The sequence below is a fragment of the Barbus barbus genome (genome assembly GCF_936440315.1).
Source record: "Barbus barbus genome assembly, chromosome: 18".
Lineage (NCBI taxonomy): Eukaryota > Metazoa > Chordata > Actinopteri > Cypriniformes > Cyprinidae > Barbus > Barbus barbus.
Window position 1 is genome coordinate 9,599,635 of NC_136746.1, and position 19,648 is coordinate 9,619,282.

General features: G+C 36.7%; 1 protein-coding gene across 4 annotated transcripts in view; it reads left to right on the top strand.

The window, feature by feature from the left end:
* LOC306883871 (kinesin light chain 1-like) overlaps positions 1-18,643 on the top strand; it is a 38,364-nt gene extending 19,721 nt beyond the window's left edge. Inside the window, exons 9-17 of one of the 4 annotated variants that reach the window (XM_079439362.1) lie at positions 2,369-2,542; positions 3,164-3,263; positions 4,194-4,246; positions 4,387-4,454; positions 4,573-4,681; positions 5,656-5,790; positions 12,875-13,005; positions 15,340-15,403; positions 16,317-18,643. In XM_079439362.1, coding sequence (XP_079295488.1) covers positions 2,369-2,542; positions 3,164-3,263; positions 4,194-4,246; positions 4,387-4,454; positions 4,573-4,681; positions 5,656-5,790; positions 12,875-13,005; positions 15,340-15,403; positions 16,317-16,382 — 900 coding nt within the window. In that variant the 3' untranslated portion in view covers positions 16,383-18,643. Of the gene's footprint in view, positions 1-2,368; positions 2,543-3,163; positions 3,264-4,193; positions 4,247-4,386; positions 4,455-4,572; positions 4,682-5,655; positions 5,818-10,040; positions 11,843-12,874; positions 13,006-15,339; positions 15,404-16,316 lie in introns of those variants that run through there. The other 3 variants (XM_079439361.1, XM_079439363.1, XM_079439364.1) reach the window with 3 other exon arrangements.
* The last annotated feature ends 1,005 nt before the right edge of the window (positions 18,644-19,648 follow it).

Here is a 19,648-nt window from a genome sequence, read left to right on the forward strand (position 1 = left end):
GTGGGTCAGAGGTCAACCTGATGAATCATGCATATAACTGTCTAATAACTTTAGTCTTTATTCCCATTCTGTTTTGTGAACTCGCATTTTGAGTTCTGTACATTGCCTTTCTCTCTCTCTCTACCTTTCATCCCTTTCATTCAAAGAATAAAGCCACCATCTTCAGAAGCTCTGACTTATTTTAGTCTTAGAAGAGATGTGAAGAGTCTTGAAACATGTTATCTAAGCAGTGAAGCTATAGAAACCCTATTTCTTTTCTTAGGGGTTATTACTATTCTGCAGTGACTTTGAAAATGCTAAAACTTTGTGAACGTAACAGACCTGAAATTACACACAGGCCTCTTTTTAAGTTATGTTTGTAGAGCTCAGGAAGACTGACCAAAATAGGACACTCATATTTTTCCCTTGGACTTAATATTTCAGTTTGCTGTTTAAGATTATTTTCTGCTACTTGGTGTTTTATTGTGATCATCTCCTTCCATAGTTCTCTGTCCAACTTTTTTCTCTTATCCGAAAATAGCACATTGCAGAATAGCACACCTGCAGCAGCCGCACACTCTCGGTGCAGATGAGGATGGTGTGCTTATACACTCTAGTCCTGCTCTCTCCCGCTGTGTCACAGATTTATTTTGATCTCTTTATGCAGAGTTCTCTTCTAAGCCTGTATGATAAAGCTCTTACTGGAAGTCTTGAGAGTCTTACTCTGAGTGCTGCGTCTCACACATGCAGAGCTGAGAGAAAGAGCTTAGACAACCTGCTGAATCCAGACTCTCATTGCTTAACTTCTGCTGATATTTCACATTGTCCTTTCTTGGGCAGTTTTTAACACAAACTACTGTTCAAAAGTTATATATATCACAATATAAGATTTATAAGTGGTCTATTAAATGCGGTAGATTGTGTATTAAATAACCATGTGAGCTTTTTTTTTAAGTGCAGGGCACTTTATCTCTTTTTGTTATTTTGTATATTTTTTTGGAATAATGTGTAATGTGGATCTGTTTACATCACCTAAAAAAATTCTTCACATTATAAGACTTGTGTGGTGTTAAAAGAGCAACTCTGCATTGAAATGTACAGTCACATATGAGTTTTACATTTTACAGCTACTCGGGAACAATTCCTTCAAATAGAGTTGAGAGTCAGAACAGTTTGTTTTATAAGATGTTATATATGGAACATTTGTCTTTTATAATATTGCTGATGCCACATTGTTATAGAAGTCTTTTAGGCACCATGGTAAAATCACTGTAATACTGTCCAGCACTTGTGTATTCTTTCTGAAACTGATAATGGTGGTGATTTAGATAAAGAATATTGTGTTGGTGGAAGTAGTTGTCTTTCAACAAAACATTCAGTCACAACCCTAGCAAGTAGACGTTAACGGAGCCCCTGCCTGCGAACAGTCAATTTCTCTCAACATGCGCCTGGACACCCACAGAGAGGGAGACACATAAAGAGATGCTCACTGCAAAGGATCAGTAAAAGCACCCTCAAGGCCTGTCTTCATGAATCATTTCATTTCAAATATATTTCAAATAATAGTAATTTAAATCTAGCAACACTAGTGTCATAAATGCTGCTTTTTGCTCATAAAATTCAGTTAATTTGCATGTATTTTCTAGAGTCAGGGGCCATTTATACAGAATGCGATTTGCGTAAAAAAAAAAGATGTGCAAAGTAGTGGAATGAAAAAAAAAAAAGGTCTAGTGAACCTTTTTATATATGTGAACTAATTTCAACTTGAACACCATTATTTTAGAACAATGTAATGCACAAGACATTGCGAAAGATGTGAGATGCAAATGCATTGACCAAACACATCCCTCTATCAATTTTTTTACATAGAAAAACTATAGAAAAGCAGCACAAGGGAATGCAAAAACGCAAGTGCTTTAACTTGAGCATTTTAAAATGCTGCGTCATGCACATGGTGCAGCAAAAGATGCAAGAAGCAAGTACAGCAGTCCAATCTAGTGCACATTTACATAGAATAACAATGCAAAAGTAGTACAGTGAAATGCAAACACTTGAGATGAAAAAAAAAAGGTTGAAAATCTTTTTACTTGCTGCATCTTGCACAGCGTTCTGAAAACATGGTACTTTTTATAATGCTGTGTCATGTGCAAGACATTGCAAAAGATGTGGTCAAACACACCCATCTAGTGCGTGTTTGCATAGAAAAACAATGGAAAGTGGAATGCAAAAAAATAGTTGAATGGCCCTTCAGAGTGGCTATTTTAAGTAATAGATATAACCTGGTAATCCCGTCTGTGGGTGGGTGGGTGTAAACTGCTTCAATCAGTGTAAGACTGATAATGTCTAAAGCAGCTGAATAATTTGGGGTGTGTTTGTTTTGGTGTGTCAGGTGTTGGGGAAGGACCACCCTGATGTTGCCAAGCAGCTGAATAATCTGGCCTTGCTGTGTCAGAACCAAGGCAAGTATGAAGAGGTGGAGTACTACTACCAGAGGGCCCTGGAGATCTACCAGACCAAACTGGGCCCTGACGACCCCAATGTGGCCAAGACCAAAAACAACCTGGTACAAACACACTCACACTTCACACTCTACATTCATTTAAACAAACAGACATCTGTGGACATATGTATTCCTGAGTATGTTTAGAGAAAACAAAACCTACAGATTGTCTTACTTGGCAATCAAATATCCCATTACAATACAACAGGTTCGTTTTGAAATGATTTTCTGACTGGTCAGCTTTTGTTTAATTTGCAACCATATGGTGTGGTGTCCGCGGTGTTATTTGCTGCAGGATTTCTGTCGTCTCAGCAGATTGTACACATCAGATATGGATCATTCAGCTTTTAGTGTAATGGAAGAAGCTTTTAGAGTAAATACGCCTGCTCAGATTCAGACATCTTTCAGCAGACTGAGGTTTCGGCTTTCTGCTGGTTATGATTAGATGTGCCAATGTATCAGCCACTGATAGCCATCAGATGATTACTGTTCAAATTAACACTAACTGCAAACAAGCACAAGCACTGGTTTATTTCTAATTAATTAGGTGCATTTATTATAGTGTATTGATAGTGTATATCAACATTTTTCTGCACATAATAAAATCAATAAATATGTGATTATCTACTAAAAATATTCAAGTAAGTGCATCCTTATTAATGACCCATTTGTTCTCGTTCTCAGGCGTCATGCTATCTGAAGCAGGGGAAGTTTAAGCAGGCAGAGACTCTGTATAAAGAGATCCTCACCAGAGCCCATGAGAGAGAGTTTGGCTCTGTAGATGGTACGTGTGTGTTTTTTCCTGACCCAAGCGTTTTCAGAATATCTTTTTATGTTGTTCTCTATAGGGTATTTTAATTTGCTCTATAATAGTCTACTCAAAATTAAAGCTCACAGACTTTGTCGTCAGCAGCAGCTCATCTAAGGACACTGAAAGTCACACACAATGTTATAGTGAAGCTTCACATGCTCTGTAGAGATGGGAATTATGTTTTTATTCATTATATGTGTAATGATGTTGCTGGTAGTATAAAGTTAATCATCATTGTAAAAATGGCAATATCTGGCCATTATGTTTCCTAAAGATTTGCTCATTAGATTAATTTTATAATCATGAGATCACTTGAGAGTGCTCAGCCAGAAATGGTTTAATATAATTTAATATGTTTTAATATTGCATATTGTATATATATGTGAATATTGCTGTGTATTATTACTGTACAGTGTTATATTAGTGCCTATAACTAAATTATAAACTTGAAGTAAATAGCAATGTGAACATTATATATAATATATAAATTGATTGATTGATTTATTACATTTAATTAGCTGTATGTTTGTGTAGGAAAATGTCTCTCTTAAGCAATTTCAGTTCAAATACAATATAAATATTGAAATGTATTCATGCCAGAAGACTAAAAATATCAAGAAAATATTTATATCAGCCATCCCTAATGCTTGCACACTTTGAGGCACTTTTGCACTAGTATGCTCTTTCTTTCTCTCACTTGCTCATTCACACACACATTGACAGGTAAAGATGTTGATCAGTTGGGAAGCTAAAAGCTCCCACTGTTTCTGTCAGTGAACTCACTGATCACCTCAGGCACTAGAACACCATCACTCATTATATTGAACCTAATGGTGTGTGTGTCTATGTTTGGACTTGGGCTTCAACTGATGCTGTTTTTATGTCGTTGGTTTCCCCCTGCAGACGAAAATAAGCCCATCTGGATGCATGCAGAGGAGAGAGAAGAACAAAGCAAGGTGAGAACAGATCAAGCAGCACAATAGAATAGTAGTTTAGTAATTTGCTGGTAATCTGTTAATGTCAGACAATCGTGTCAGATAAATGTCAAATAATTGTAGTATTGAGAGTATTGGTATTTGTGCTTGCTTTGTTTCAGGGCAAGCAGAAGGATGGTTCTCCGTTTGGAGAGTATGGTGGCTGGTACAAGGCCTGTAAAGTCGACAGGTCAGATATTTCCTCATTTGCTGCATACATTGATACAAATATACACATTTGTTTGTGCAGTGTTACCGCTGCAGCATCACAATGAAGTGTTTTCCTGTCTGACCTTTACCGCCTGCAGCCCAACTGTCACGACCACGCTGAAGAATCTTGGAGCTCTCTACAGGAGACAGGGCAAGTTTGAGGCTGCAGAGACTCTGGAGGAGGCAGCTCTGCGCTCCAGAAAGCAGGTGTGTGTGTCTGGGGGGTCTGTTGGTCAGATATAAACAGGTGAACCGTGAATTGAAACATGTTCCTTACGATTCAATAGATCTTTATTAATGCATCATAAAGGTTTAGCTAGGCATGCAACCAGGTGTTTAAAGCTTCCTGTAATGCTTTTACAGTTACAAAGCTCATTTGTTTGCAATTATGTTAATCAGTATTTTCCTTAATGAGAGTTTCCTGGATTTTCCTATATTAGTATCCAGTAATATTGTGAAATGACGAAATTGACGTTTTATTTCAATATATTTAAAAATGTAATTTATTCCTATGATGGCAACAATAGTTATTATTATTTTTATTGGTGCTCAATTATTATTAATGGTTCCTATTACTGCGTCAGTATTCTTTGATGAATAGAAAGTTCAATGAACAGCATTTGTTGTATAATTTATTGTAACATTATAAAGCTCTTTTACTGCCTTGCTAAATAAAAGTATTCATTTTTTTTTTAAATTAAAGACTTTGAATGGTGGTATGTCAGTGTTTCCACAAAAATATGAAAGAGCACAAATGTTTTCAACATTGAGCAGTATACACACAATGTTATAATAATATCACAATGTTATAATATTTGTAATTTACAGGGTTTTTTAAATAAATAAATTTATCCTTGCTGGGAAAAAGACTTCTTTCAAAAATCTTTTCTTTCTTAAAAAATCTTAATAATTCCAAACTTTTTTTCAGCAGTAGTATATTTTATTGTCACTATTTAACTTATTATTCTTTCTTTATTTATTTATTATAAAATGTGTGAAATATCACTTTATTTTAAATGTTTAAAATGCCTTTTCTATACAACAAACGTGTGGTGATATATAGCTTAAAAAAGGGACAAAAAGTGCCATATAAATATCATAAAAAATAATCTGTACCACTTTTAGGATTTCAGGTTATATTTGTTGATTTTCAGCGTGTTGTCTTGCCTCTTTTCCTGCAGGGTCTGGACACGGCACATAAGCAGCGTGTGGCGGAGGTGCTGGGAGACCCTGAAGTACGAGAGAAGCAGCGGAGCCATGAGAGCCTGACTTCTGACACGGTGAAGTACGAAAGCGGCCCTGACGGAGGAGAGGAAGTGAGTATGAGTGTGGAGTGGAACGGGGTAAGTACAGTACACACCGCCCAGCCTCACACACACTACAGTGCCCCGTGGGTCTCTTGAGTCCTGGCAGTTAGAAATATACAGTGAAAGGATAGTGGCTTGTAATTCTGACCAGACAGGACACAATTAAGCTCCTCATAGGCCTCTGAATATATCCACCCCGCCTCACATCCAGAATTAGATTACATGAAGAATAATGCATTTGCGTCTGTGCCAGTGCATTGATCAAACGGTTAATTTGAAACGGGAACGTGAATCACTGGAAGCAGATCAAACCTGAAATTAGATGCAGATAATTATATTGTCTCATATAATTAGAGGACTATTGATTGGTAGCAGTGACTTGTATGGGGTTTAGTATCAAAAGTATAAAAGTAACCAAAGTCAGTTCAGCACTGTTACTCTCACAAACCTAAGAATGGCATGTGGAAAGACCCTCAAGAGGGCATTTTCAGGCCTGTGTTTCTGAGGTTCAAATAGTGTTACTCTTTATACTTTTTGACTCCATACATTGTTGCAGTCATAGTCCTCATGCTGAGTGTCTGATCTGTTTGCCTCTAGTGCTTTATAGTAGCCTGACTTGAAACCCTATTAACCCTTTCAACCCTGAATTAACATTGTACATACTGTTAGTACATACTTTTTATACATTCCTTTATATATAATACACTACCAGTTTGGAGACACTTTGGAGACACCTGAATTTATGTAAGATATTCAAACTCTTTGATTTAAAGTCTTATGCAGAAATGCTTGTAGTTAATTTTCCGATTCTGTTTATTATCATGTTAATATGTATAATAGTAGCAATAATAATAATTACATTATTTTTTATATCATTACATTTAATATTCTGTTATAATTTTGTATTATTATTGTAAGAGGTGTGTCCAAGCTTTTAAGTGGTAGTGTACTGTATACATAAACTTTATATATTCAAGAATATAAATGTTTGATAATGTTTCATTTACATAAGTTAAGTAGTTGAATTTATAGTAAATATATGTGTGTGTATATATATGAAAAACGTAGAGTAAAAATTAATTATTGATATACCTGCATTTTAATGAAAAAATTTAAATGCATGCAGTTGCTGTCTTTTTTTAAACGCCCTTTATTAACAATAAATTTTGTGCCACATACAATGAATTGTTTAAAAATATTCCACAAGTTTAATGATCACTAAATGATGTGACTCGTCATAAACCTAAACAGAATTTATTCATTAACTTTTTCTTTATAACAGTTCATTAGATGAATATGAACTCTTCTCCTCTAAGGCAGATGTTTTGTAGCTGCTGTTTTGACCATCACACCTCTGCTGTAGTCTCTCTGCAATTCTGAGTCACAACTTTTATGCTGCTGTAGCAACAGTAACCATAGTGCCAAGACAACCAATCAGCATCCCCCCTGGCGAGAACCCACCCAACTCAGATTGTGGGCAGCTCCCATCAAGCTGGTTTGGCTGTGACCTCATTCACCTGAATTTCCCTTTTCTGTCTTTCTTGCTTACATGTCCTTGTTTCTTTCTCTCACACACATATGGCTCAGGACTTCACAATATACTGTAGTATTAGACTGTCTAAATCTCTTTTGCAAACATGCATTTGTTTTTCTTACATAAACACACAGCATATGATCCGCAAAATCTCACATTGACGTACATGTTGGGGTCAATCACATGTTGGCGTGGGCTGTGTGTTCTGTACTCCGTGTGTGTTTTTCTGATTTGTCTCATTGAATGCTTGCTCTAATCCTATTTGTGAATGCGTGTTTGTAAAATATCCTCTTGCTTTCTACCTCTTGCCTGCCCGTTTTCATGCTATTGTCCTTATCTATTCATATGCCTCTTCCAATCAAATCTGAGGTCCATAATCAACTTCAATATCAACAAATCAATGGGTCCTCAGGGTTGATAGTGTGCCATTTTTAGACCGTGACCAAGGTTGATGGAATGGGCTCATGGAAAACTCTCTAAATAAATCTACTATGCTGAATTTATTTCGGTCGGCCATTTTCTTCAAAACAAGCACATGATCCCATGTGTGATCATAGCGGCACAAGAATTGCTTTCTTTTGCATAATTGTTTTGTTCCAGCTTTTAGTTGCTTTTTTATGCCTTGTTTATTGTCTAGCATTGGTTCTTCTGAGCAGTATATTCAAGATGAGCTAATTTTAATACCCATTTACATGTTCCCTCCTGACTTAACATTTGCAAATGCAAACACGAATGTAGCAAATTGCAAATGCATGGTACCATTTTTTGCAGTAACAACCTTTGAATAAAGAGCAATGCCAAAAACCTGGCAAATACAGTTCAGTATCATCCTCAAAGGCACATTTATCAGCCGGGAACTTGTAAACACAACTTTGTTGGAATCGGAAGTTACCATCTCTCTGGTTCCCTGGACAAAAAGCTGATCTCATTTTTTTTTTTCATTTGCTTTTGAATTATTGCAGAAAATTTGTAATTTGAAAATTTTACGATTCTTACATGTTTTTTTTAAGAGCATCTTGACAAATAAACACGACTTTCAAGCTTAAATTGAATTGCCAGAAGTGAAAAGCTACAGTTAGGTTATAAATTAACTAGACCATGGTCATACAGCTTTTAACATCACCATCACTAAGCTTCTGACAACTCTTTATATCTTTATTTAAACTCTGCAAGTTGGGAACTTGCATTTGAATAGCTTGCAAGGGTGCAAGTGTAAACACAAAGAGGCTGTAAAAGACTATTGAGTAGATGAATTTACTTTTTTAGCATCATGACATTTAATTTCCCAGACAATCTCTGTAGTCTTATTTCGCTACTTACCAACCATATTTTTCAAGACACCCAAAAACAGCACGAATGGCATTTTATAGGTGTATTTTATGTTATACAGTAAAATGTGAAAATCTAGCCTATTGAGCTTGTGTTGACCGCAGACCTTGTTTCAGGGATTTTACAAAAAATCATTCAAAATACCCATTGACTTCAAGGGTTAGTTCCCCCAAAATGAAAATTACTCACCCTTTTGTCGTTCCAAACCTGTAAGACCTTCATTCATCTTCCGAACACAAATCCAAGAGCTTTCTGAGAGCCTGCATAGACAGCAATGTAACTGACATGTTCAAGGCCCAGAAACGTAGTAAGGACATCGTTAAAATAATCCATGTGACATCAGTGGTTTAACTGTAATTTTATGCCGTCGTGGTATATCGTGAATGCGTGTTGAAGACGCATGGAAGAGAAGAAATTATTGAATAAAGTCATTAATTTTTAAGGTTGAACCACTGATGTCACATGGACTATTTTAACAATGTTCTTACTATCTTTCTGGGCCTCGAACATGTCAGTTGCGTTGCTCTCTGTGGAAGGTCAGAAAGCGCTCGGATTTCATCAAAAAAATCTTAATTTGTGTTCCGAAGATGAAAAAAGGTCTTAAGGGCTAGGAACGACGTGAGGGTGAGTAATTAATGACAGAATTTTCAATTTTGGGTGAACTAACGCTTTCAGGACAATGGAACTGTAAGAGCAAAAACACTGGGTTTAAGGCTTGTTCCTGCAAAACTCTGTTCGAACTGCTGCTTTTTGTGGGAAGTATTCACTCATATTAAACATCAAACTTCCTCCGCAAGAACTGTTACTTCACCATCACAGTAGTTGACCTAGAAGAGTAAACAGACTATAGAACAGGGGTCATCAGACTCGCCCAGTGTCCTGCAGAGTTTAGCTCCAACCCTAATTGAACACACCTGAACCAGCTACTCAAGGTCTTACTAGGTGTACTTGAAACTTCCAGGTAAGTGCGTTGAGGCAAATTGGAGCTAAACTCTGCAGGACACCGGCCCTCCAGGATCAAGTTTGGTGACCCCTACTATAGAAGACGACAGCTTGCTCTACTGCTATAGCACCCCCCTTGTGGCAATACTCAGAAAATACAGATAGAAGACAAGTGTGTACTGGCACATTTTAGAATCCAATGAATTTGAGCATTTGTGTTTATTTGATTGCGTACAGTATGTTTTAGTCGTTACTGCCATCCCATCTTTTGTTTCGCTTCTTATATCTCTTTTTTTCTGTCTCTTTCATTGTCTGTACTTTCAATTTCAGCCTCCGTAATAATATAACATTTTGTCTCTGTTCCTCTGTCTCTATAAACTCTCTCTCCTCCTTGTGTACTTACTCTGCCTTCTCTTGCATTGCTCTCTCTCTCTCTTTCTCGTGTGGTTGGCAGGTGTAACTCCAGATGCCTTGTTGTGGTTGTTGAACTTACCTTCTGCATGACGGACGCCCTCCTCACCCCCCTCTCCAGCTTTGCTGTTTTTCATCTCCTCTCTCCGAACGGCACCTTTCCTTCTTCTCCTCCTCCTCCTCCTCCTGTGGACATATGTGGGCTAAAGCAAGCCCGACCAGCCAAGATCCTTGGCCTTTCCTTCTCGTCAAAGCTTAACTAAGTTTCTCTTCTATCTTGCAGTGCTATAATAATCTGTCACTCTGTAATATGTCAGTAGAGAGATCTCTTCTTGTCTGTTGGCCTCTTTAACTGTTTGTCTGTTCATCTAGGATGTAAGCTGCCACTATGTCTTTGTGTCTCTAATTAACTTCCCGTAGAGCTCGTACTGTATACGGCTCTCTCTCCTAGTAAACACTCTTTTTTTCCTGCTCAATTACTCCAGAGGGACTATCCTCCATTTTTCTTCCCATCTGTAACACTGACTGGAATTTTCATCTCAGCTATATTGTCTCAATACAGCTGCTTTGGTGTTTGAGCAATAGTTCATCCTAGAATGAAAATTCTGTCATTATTTGCTCACCCTCATGTTGTTCCAAACCTATTTGCTGTTGTTTTTCTCCACACAAGTAGATTTTTTCTTGATATTGACCATATCTGTCAAGCTACCATACAAAATAGTCCATGTCTTGCATTATATTCCAAGTCTGTATAAAAGAGCTGTGTAACAAGAAGATACACGCACATTTGGAACGACATGAGCTGAATCTTTAATTGAAGACAGACCCTGAGAATAAACCTTGGACACAGTAGATATTAAAGATAATTAAAACAAAGCCTACTCTAATGTCTGTGCTTAACATACAATACATCCTCCATAAAAGCAATATTCTGGGTTCAATACAAATTAAACTCAAGAGCATTTTTGTCATAATGTCAATTATGATTAAATTATTTAATCTCTTTCCTCAAAAAAAAAAAAAAAGTGTAAATCATGGTTACAATAATGCAGTAAATTGTCAAGCTTCCTGACAGTTTATAAACATGTTCAATATAACTGATTAAAACTTATACATCTTATAAGTTTTAAAAAGTGTGTATATATAATTTATTTTTATTTTTTTTTCCCCAATAGTACCGGCACAAGTCTGAAGACAAAACAATAGAATAACAGCAGAATATAGCTTATTTTATGAAAATGACTATAGTCTTGTGGACTATATATAAAAATGTGTTATGTGAAAAAGCATATTCGCTGTACTAAATAAAACACAAAATAAATTGAGGAATGAGACTTATACGGTGCAAATCACCATTAAGCCACAAATGCTTTGAACAGAGCTTCCCTTGTATTGAAGTTAGCATTGGTTCACGCTGAAGGGCCGGTGATACTTAGTTCTCATTGGTTCCCCTTGATGTCTTGTAGTGCTGGCAGCCATTTGAACTCTGACCTGCTCTGTCTGAACGTGAGCCCTGTAATGCTATGTCTCTCACACACTTCCTGTACAGTGCATTAATGTGGCATGGTTGTGTTGTTCAGCTTCTGTATAGACCAAGTCTTGCTTTCCACACACTTTTTCAAACATTTCATATTGACCGTTATTGTGACCACTTGTATATAGTAGAACACTAGAGAGGGAGATGGGGGTAGGTGAGAGGAAAGCGAGGGAAGAGATGGGACGAATAGACGCATGTCTGTAGAATCTGATGCTCTTGTTTTCGTTCTCCTACTAACATGTTCTCTGGTGTGTTGCTGCATCTTGTGTCTTTCATAACTTCTAATAAAACTGACTTTGCTCACCACAGCCTCTGCCTGTGTGCTCTTTCTCTTCATCTGTTTTTGAATGCATATGTGTGTGTTTTTCTGGTCAAATATTGAAGTCTGATGTTGGATGTGTTGTGGCTGACTGCTGTAACAGCTTGTCTTTTTAATGGAGGTGTTGGTCATGATTTTTCTGGGTCAGTGTTGCATCTTCTTCAGCCCTCTCCTTCCTTCCCCCTCCATCAACCCCTCCTCGTTTTCCTGGATTAATAGTCAGGCTCAGGGGTCAAAGGTGAGAGGTCGCAGCAGAAGAGACTGCAGCAGAACAGACTGTGGTAAAGATATTTCAGGGTTCATACGATCATGGGAAAATTTCAAATCTTGGGATTTAAAGGATTTTTAAAAGGATTTTTTTTTTTTGCATTTCAATTTCTGTAGTGAAAATAAATCTTTCTAGTTATGCTCAGCTCATCAAATGTCTCATTAGCCAGAAATTGCTGTTTTGTGAGTGCAGTCTCTATACAGTTTTATTTTTTTTAAGCTTTGGAATTTAGCTATTTGTGGTGAAAGGTTAAATGGTTCATAATATTATTGTGGAAATAACCTTAAAGGGATAGTTCATCCAAAAAATAAGTAGCCATCATTTACTCACCCTCGTATTGTTCTAAAGGACACAAATTAAGATATTTTTAATATTCTCTTACTATTTTTGTCTATCCATTGAAAGTCCATGCAACCAACATTTTCAAGCTTTAAAAAGATCATAAAAAAGTATCCCATACGACTCGTGGAATAATCCAAGTCTTCTGAATTGCTTCATATGTTTATCATATAACTATATGACTTATGGGTTATGGTTTGGAAACAAAGAACTTGCGGAATTAAAATTTTTGGGTGAACTGTCCCTTTAAATCTAACACCCCAAGGACCATATTTACAAAACCAGGTAAGTGGTCACTGAGCCTGAGTGTGTGCTAAGTAACGGGCATGTGTCAGTGGGCGGTGCCCTCTTTCACTAATGTGCAGTATGTAAATGAGCATATGTGGTTTGATGCTGTAGCTTTTCTGTTCGCAGGACGGCTCGGGCTCACTGAAGCGCAGCGGTTCTTTTAGTAAACTGCGGGCCTCTCTCCGGCGCAGCAGTGAGAAACTGGTCCGCAAGCTCAAAGGAGGCAGCTTACGAGAAAACGAACCCAAAAATCCTGGGTAACTATCACCACTTCCCTCCCTATTCTCAGACCAAACCTCCCCTTTCCAATATCCCAAAACCTTCCCACTACGGACTAAACGATGGCTGGTAGGCGTGCGTGACACTGTGACCATTAAACCTCAAACACAACATACACTGGAATAGCAGACTGACTTGTGGTTTGAAAACTAGGGAAGGGAAATGCTCAGTCAGACTTTTGGGAAGACAGTGTTCATTTTTTGATTAGAGTTTTAACTAAACTCTGAAGTAGTTCTCAAAGAGGAGGACTGAGCACCTGAGTTTAGGATCCTAGAGGGACAGTATTATCTGTATCACCGGATATCTGTCTGGAATTATGTCATTAGACTTTCTAAAAATAATTTAAAGGGTCATTGGGACTGTAAATATGGAACGGCTGAAGTTAATTAAGGTGAATGTACCAATCTGAATTACTCTTTAACACTGGATGACACCAAAAAAAATGTTTTTTTCCCATCTCAAGGTTTTTAAAAGGGATTTATAGAATTATCTCTTTAACGTGGGAGAGGCAGAAGGTTTACTACATGGAGATGGGTTTTTGCACATTGTGATGACGTTATATTGGAGGAAAGTCCTCTGCCGGTATATGCAAAGTCTCTTTCTCTCTCACCCAGTTTTAAGTGGATGAAGGGATTTGCTTGCTTTATTAACTGGACTGTATTTTTTGCACATGCACAAACCTGCTTAACCCTGAATTTACATCTTAATGTGACGGGTGACATTTTGATGCAGTGTATTGAGGTCAACTCACCTGTGTCTGTTACTGGGGTTCCTGTAGCATCTGATTTGCCAGATGTGACGAACTTTCTCTCCTTACCCTGTAAAATGCATTTGTTTTTATTTATTCCGTGCATTTTAACTTTATTTTCTGGCCAGTGTTATTTTGATTGCTCTTTTATGCTTTTTTGCTTGGTGACTTTTCTCGATGCATTTTTATGTCTGCTTGGATCTGTTTTTTTATTTGAGGACTTTTATTTCTCTGTGCTGTGTTGTACATTTGTGTCATTTTGAATAAACATTTCCATGCAAATTTGCTGTCTGCTGCATGCCTGTTTCCTCCATTTTCTGTCTTGTGGTCTCATTTGCTGTGTTACCCAATTTTTTTTAACCTTTCTTCCCATCTTCTTATACCTTCTGTCTACCAACACCCTGGCAAAGGTCATCTTTTTATTGTTTGAAATTCCCTTTATAAGTGACCCTTTTCACAGAATGACACATTTCCACGGTGGTTAATATAGTAAATGTAGAAAAAAAATTATAATCTTTTTTATTTTTTTTTATTTTATTTTTTATAAAGGAATGTACATTTGTAACACTATACTTTGGGTAATATTACCTTTTTGACCACCATGATATCTCAATATTTTTCCTATCATGGATTTTATTTTGTTTATTTATTTCGCTATTTCAGCGAATAGAAAGGCAAAAAAATATTTATTTTAGTCTCCAGTTCATTGTACGTATACAAATTTTAGCCAATTATGACGACAACTGCATCTGAGAATCCTGAAAATGTGAAAACGGTCCATTGCAGATCCTGTTTTGTGTCTGTTTTGTGTATAATTTTGTACAGTGTTATAAAAACCAGTCTTTTCAGTCCTAAAGGAATAGTTTACCAAGAAATGAACGTTCTGCCATATACTCACCCTCATGTCTTTTCAAACAGGAATGATTTATTACCTGTCGATCTCCAAAAAGGACAAGAAAACAGCATTAAAAAAAAAAATATATATATATATAGACTATTTGTAAATAATTTTGCATCCTTCATATTCAAACTAGCATGCATGTCATGTTTGGTTTTATATATATGGAATCCGAAAATCAATGACATTTTGACATCGTCAAACTGGTGTAATACATTTACATGCCATTTATTAATTTGTTTGTGAAAAATAGAAACAGAACTGGCTCGAAACAACATGCGGGTGAGTAAATACAGACACATTTTACATAATAATAAGTGACAAATCAGAAGATAAACAGCGGACTGAACTGTCATATCTCAGCCGTAATGTTAGCACTATACATTTAAACATATTTTGTTCTCTATAAAAATATTTATTTGTGAGTAATGGGAGATTTGTCAAAATCTAAATGGCGAATGACTAATATAACACACAGTATGTCATTGCATGTGTTTCCACTGTGCTGTTTTTATCTCAGTTCACATTATAAGGTAACATCATTGAGTGAAAGTTGCATTAACATATTTTAACCCACACATTCCCATCCCACAAACCCCACCGTGACCCTTCACCCCTGGCCTTTGACCTAACTGATGTGCTTGCATGTGGCTCTCTCGGATGCAGCATGAAGAGGGCCAGCTCTCTTGGAGTCCTCAACGAGCCGGATAAACCTGTGGGTGAACTCAAAGTAAGACAACTTCCTTCACTGCTCTCTCTTGACAGCTTTCTCTTCAGTTTTTCATTCAATCTGCTCTTGTCTCCATATTAAATATATCTGTTCCTTTTGGTCTCGCACAGTGCCTCCTGCTCTCTTCGTTTTGTTTTTCTGGCCCATCTGTCTGGCACTTTACAGTCTTTCAGTCTCATACTCTTTGTTTTTGGGGGCATCTATTATCAACACATCCACAGCTTCATTATTACCATGTTAACACACATTAATAAAATGAATGTGTGAGATCTCACAGACTAACACATTTAATTGTGTTTGCTAAAATCCTTCGTAACCACTGATGGTCTTTGGTTACAAAATAAGCATAATTTAGGAAACAATCTTAAAGTTGATGCATTGTCTAGTGCATTTATAATGTCTAAAGAGAAGTGTATAGGCACCTCAGCAATAGTACTTCACATGATCTTTTTCCAATAAGGATACTACGTAATGAAAAGGTAATTAATTTAAGAGATTTTTGTGAGTCCACGTCTGTTAGCCTTGCAGCTGAATGCTAACATACTGCTAAAAGTTTGATAACATTTTAGCAGTTAAAACGTACAGACTTTCTTTTTTTTGTCCAATCTTTCTAGAATCAGAATGCACTTCTTCTTTCAGGTCACACCCTTCAGCCAAATATAGCTACTTCCCTACTTTAAAGTATAGATTGTTGGCCTTTTTTGCTCCGATACCCACAACTCAGTGTCCTGGCAAAATGTCAACTAATGCAATTTTCAACGTGTTAATTGATAATGGTATTAAATTGTATAAAATGTAAAATAAACTGCAAAACAAAGCTACAGTATACAATTTTCTTGTAGTGATTCTTTACAGGAAGGTATGACAGATTTTGAGAGTCCATTTATTGTCTCTTTCTTTTCATTTCCATCAGGAACGAAATAATCGTCTAAGGAAGTCACGAGACCTGAGTTCCAGTCACACTGACCTGGCGCATTGAAGGTCTCCCGATGAAGAGCGGTACTAAGACGTCTCATCATCGGGCTGAAGTGCACTGTGTTTTTGACAGGACTACCTTCTCCAGAGGTTGCTGTCGTGTCTCTGTATATGTATTTAATTTCTGGTAAGTTAGCTGTAGAAATGACAACTGATGTAAAAACTCAACCAGAACCAAAGTGCACAACAAATTTGAGATTATGATGTTCTGCAAAGATGAACATTTGTCGAAAACCAGTAAATAGATAATGCTATTCAGGCTCAGGTTGAGACTATACACTCTAATGGCATTTTTTCTGCTTTCATGTGGTTTATTTTCCTTTATTTGGAGATGTACTTTGACGCTTTTTAGAAACCATTAATAAAAACAGTCCTGTATTTGTTGAAGGATTATAGTGACAGAGGTGTGCATATTTGTGTTTATAGGCATAAAATTGCAATTTTTTTTTTTTGTACCACTTTCCCTCTTTGTGTCTAAATATTCTGCTATTGACGACTTTAATGTTGTTTATACCTCGAGTTGCACTATGATGCTAAAGTATGGATTCAATCAAACTTATTCCCTTGATGAAGAGAGAACTGCATTTTGTTTATGAAGGTCTATGTTTACATGAGTGATGGTTCAATGATGCACATTTTCTTATTGCTTTTGAGAAGTGGGAAGGGATCTGGTTTATAATGAAAGAAATAGGAAAATAGTAAAAAGAAAATAAAGTGGTTTACACTGCCGTGGAAACCTATACGTTCAGAATGTGGATTAAATCTCAGGACTGAAAGAACAGATTCATTATGCAAAGTAACACTGCACTTTGAACGATCCTCAAAGGATAATGTTACACTATCAACCCTTTGCATGTTACAGAACTAAATTGAGGTGATTACCTCAGTTTGAATTGGCTACATTTGGTTTATAGATGCTTTTGGTTGATTTGTAAACTGGATATTACAAGTTTTCATGAACAATAACAATAGGAAGTCTGTTATTTGTGAGGTAAAGCAACACTGTTATCCAAGTACTGCTACTCCAGATAAAAATGCACTGGAATATGATTTCTGTCCCCAGATGTTTAACTACAGTACCTGTTTGAAAGCGGTGTGCCTTGTGAGTGCCTCAGGCAGGTTCTTACTAATGAATGTGGAAGTTATTGATTTTGAGTGTGACAGCAGAACAGTTTGAGCTCTGTAAGGTCAAATGTCGGTCACGATTTTACAAAGTAAATATTAATTTTTAATGCTGTGGTCAAATAAAAGCCCATTATATATCAGTGTATCATGTCATGGATTCACGCTAATATAGTGCACTGCTCAACCGGCCTTCTTGACTTTGTTTCTACTTTCTTCTCTTTATGTTACTCTTTCTATGGGTGTAATATATTACTGTCTCATGCAGTAATTCGTTCATCTTGTGTGTATAAGTGTGTTTTCTCTGTAAGATGCATATTAATGCTCTGCATTGTGACGATGTGCAATAGGGTAGCTGCTGTGTGTTGGCTGATTTTGATCTCACATGCAATGTTTTACTGACAAAAGCTGGAATATCTGCTTGGCTTGTGCGTTTTGGTTATCTTTGTACTCCTAAACGAATAAATAGATCATTTACATTTTTATACAGAGTATTCAGTTGTTTTATATCTCTAATTTGAGCTTTGTTACACACTTGTGGGACTAAATGTGCCCTTCACATGTTGGAATTTGATTTTCAGATGGTTTACGTTTTGTGTTTTTGACTGTTGATCAGTTTGTGTTATATTTAGTCGTCATTGCTGGGTTTTTAAAACTTTTTTAAACGGGGTTACTGATGTGGCACTCACTCCCAGAGGTCTTTAATGCTCAATCCATATGCAATTGCATTGTTTTTGTTTATTTTCCTTACATTTTGTAACCCTAAATTGCTAAATATACACTCAAAGGTTCCAATTAAACTTATCAAGAGGCAATATAGGATTAAAAATTAAGGACAAAACCTGTGTGTAGTATGTAACAGCAGGGACTGTTGTGACCGGTATGATATAACCCTGACATATTTATTTTTGTGGTTGTTGATGTTGCATTTCTACTGTCTGTCTCCGTCTTTTACCATAATGTTTTGTATTATGTTGTTGTATGTGTGTATTCTGAACTTCGCACTGTACTCGTGTATCTTCCACTTTCTCAGGCTGCCTCTGTACTGGCTACACTTCATTTACTGCCATGTGTGTTGCTCTGAATATCGTATGGTAAAGTGTACATACTTGAATAAAGACAGCAGACGTACTCTACTACTATAAGATTTTCTGGGTTTTGGTTCCCACTGTTGGCAAGTCGAATTGTATTATAACTTTTCCCCCGGTCATTCTACGTATTTTATGTTCTGTGTTCTATGTGCTTTTTTTAATGGGTGTGTGATTAAATGTATTGATTTATCTTTGCAATCTTACCTGGAACACAATGGGGAGGAGAAAATCATTCATAGCACATGGCAGACAGCTATAGATACTTGGAGGAGAAACGACTTGAAGGAACAGTTCACCCAAAAATGAAAATTAGTTACTATCAGGCTGGCTGTCCAAAATGAGTTTCTTCATCAGGACAGATTTAGAGAAATTTAGCATTACATCACTTGCTGACCAATGGATCCTCTTCAGTGAATGGGTGCCGTCAGAATGAGAGTTCAAACAGCTAATTAAAACATCAGAAGTAAACCACATGACTCCATTACACTTTACTTTAATAAACTACTGCTACTGGCTTAAATACAAGTCCCCATAATATGGCTTTTCCAGTGAAAAAGTAGTCTCCTGAATCAGGAAAGAAATATGCACAGATCCAGCACCATTTACAAGCCAAAACAGTTCTAAAATGTCATTGGATTTCAATATAAAAGGACAACTGGGGATGGACTTTTTCACTGGAGGAAGCATTTTAAAGGTTTAAAGTTAAAATGCATTAATGATGGATGTTTTTTTTACAAGCAGGTTTTTACGTCACAAGACATTAATTGATGGATTGAAGATGTGTGGTTTACTTGTGGATTATGTTTTTATCAGCTGTTTGGACTCCCATTCTGACGGCACCCATTCACTGCAGAGGATCCATTGGTGAGCAAGTGATGTAAAGCTAAATCCTCCAAAACTGATCCAATGAACAAACAAGCTTGTACATCCTGGATGCTCTGAGTACATTTTCAGCTAATTTTATTTATTTTTTTGGGTGAACTATTTCTTTAAGAGATGTTGAGTATAATAGTAAGGTATAAACACAGGCTTTGTTAATATAATAAGGGTGTAATAG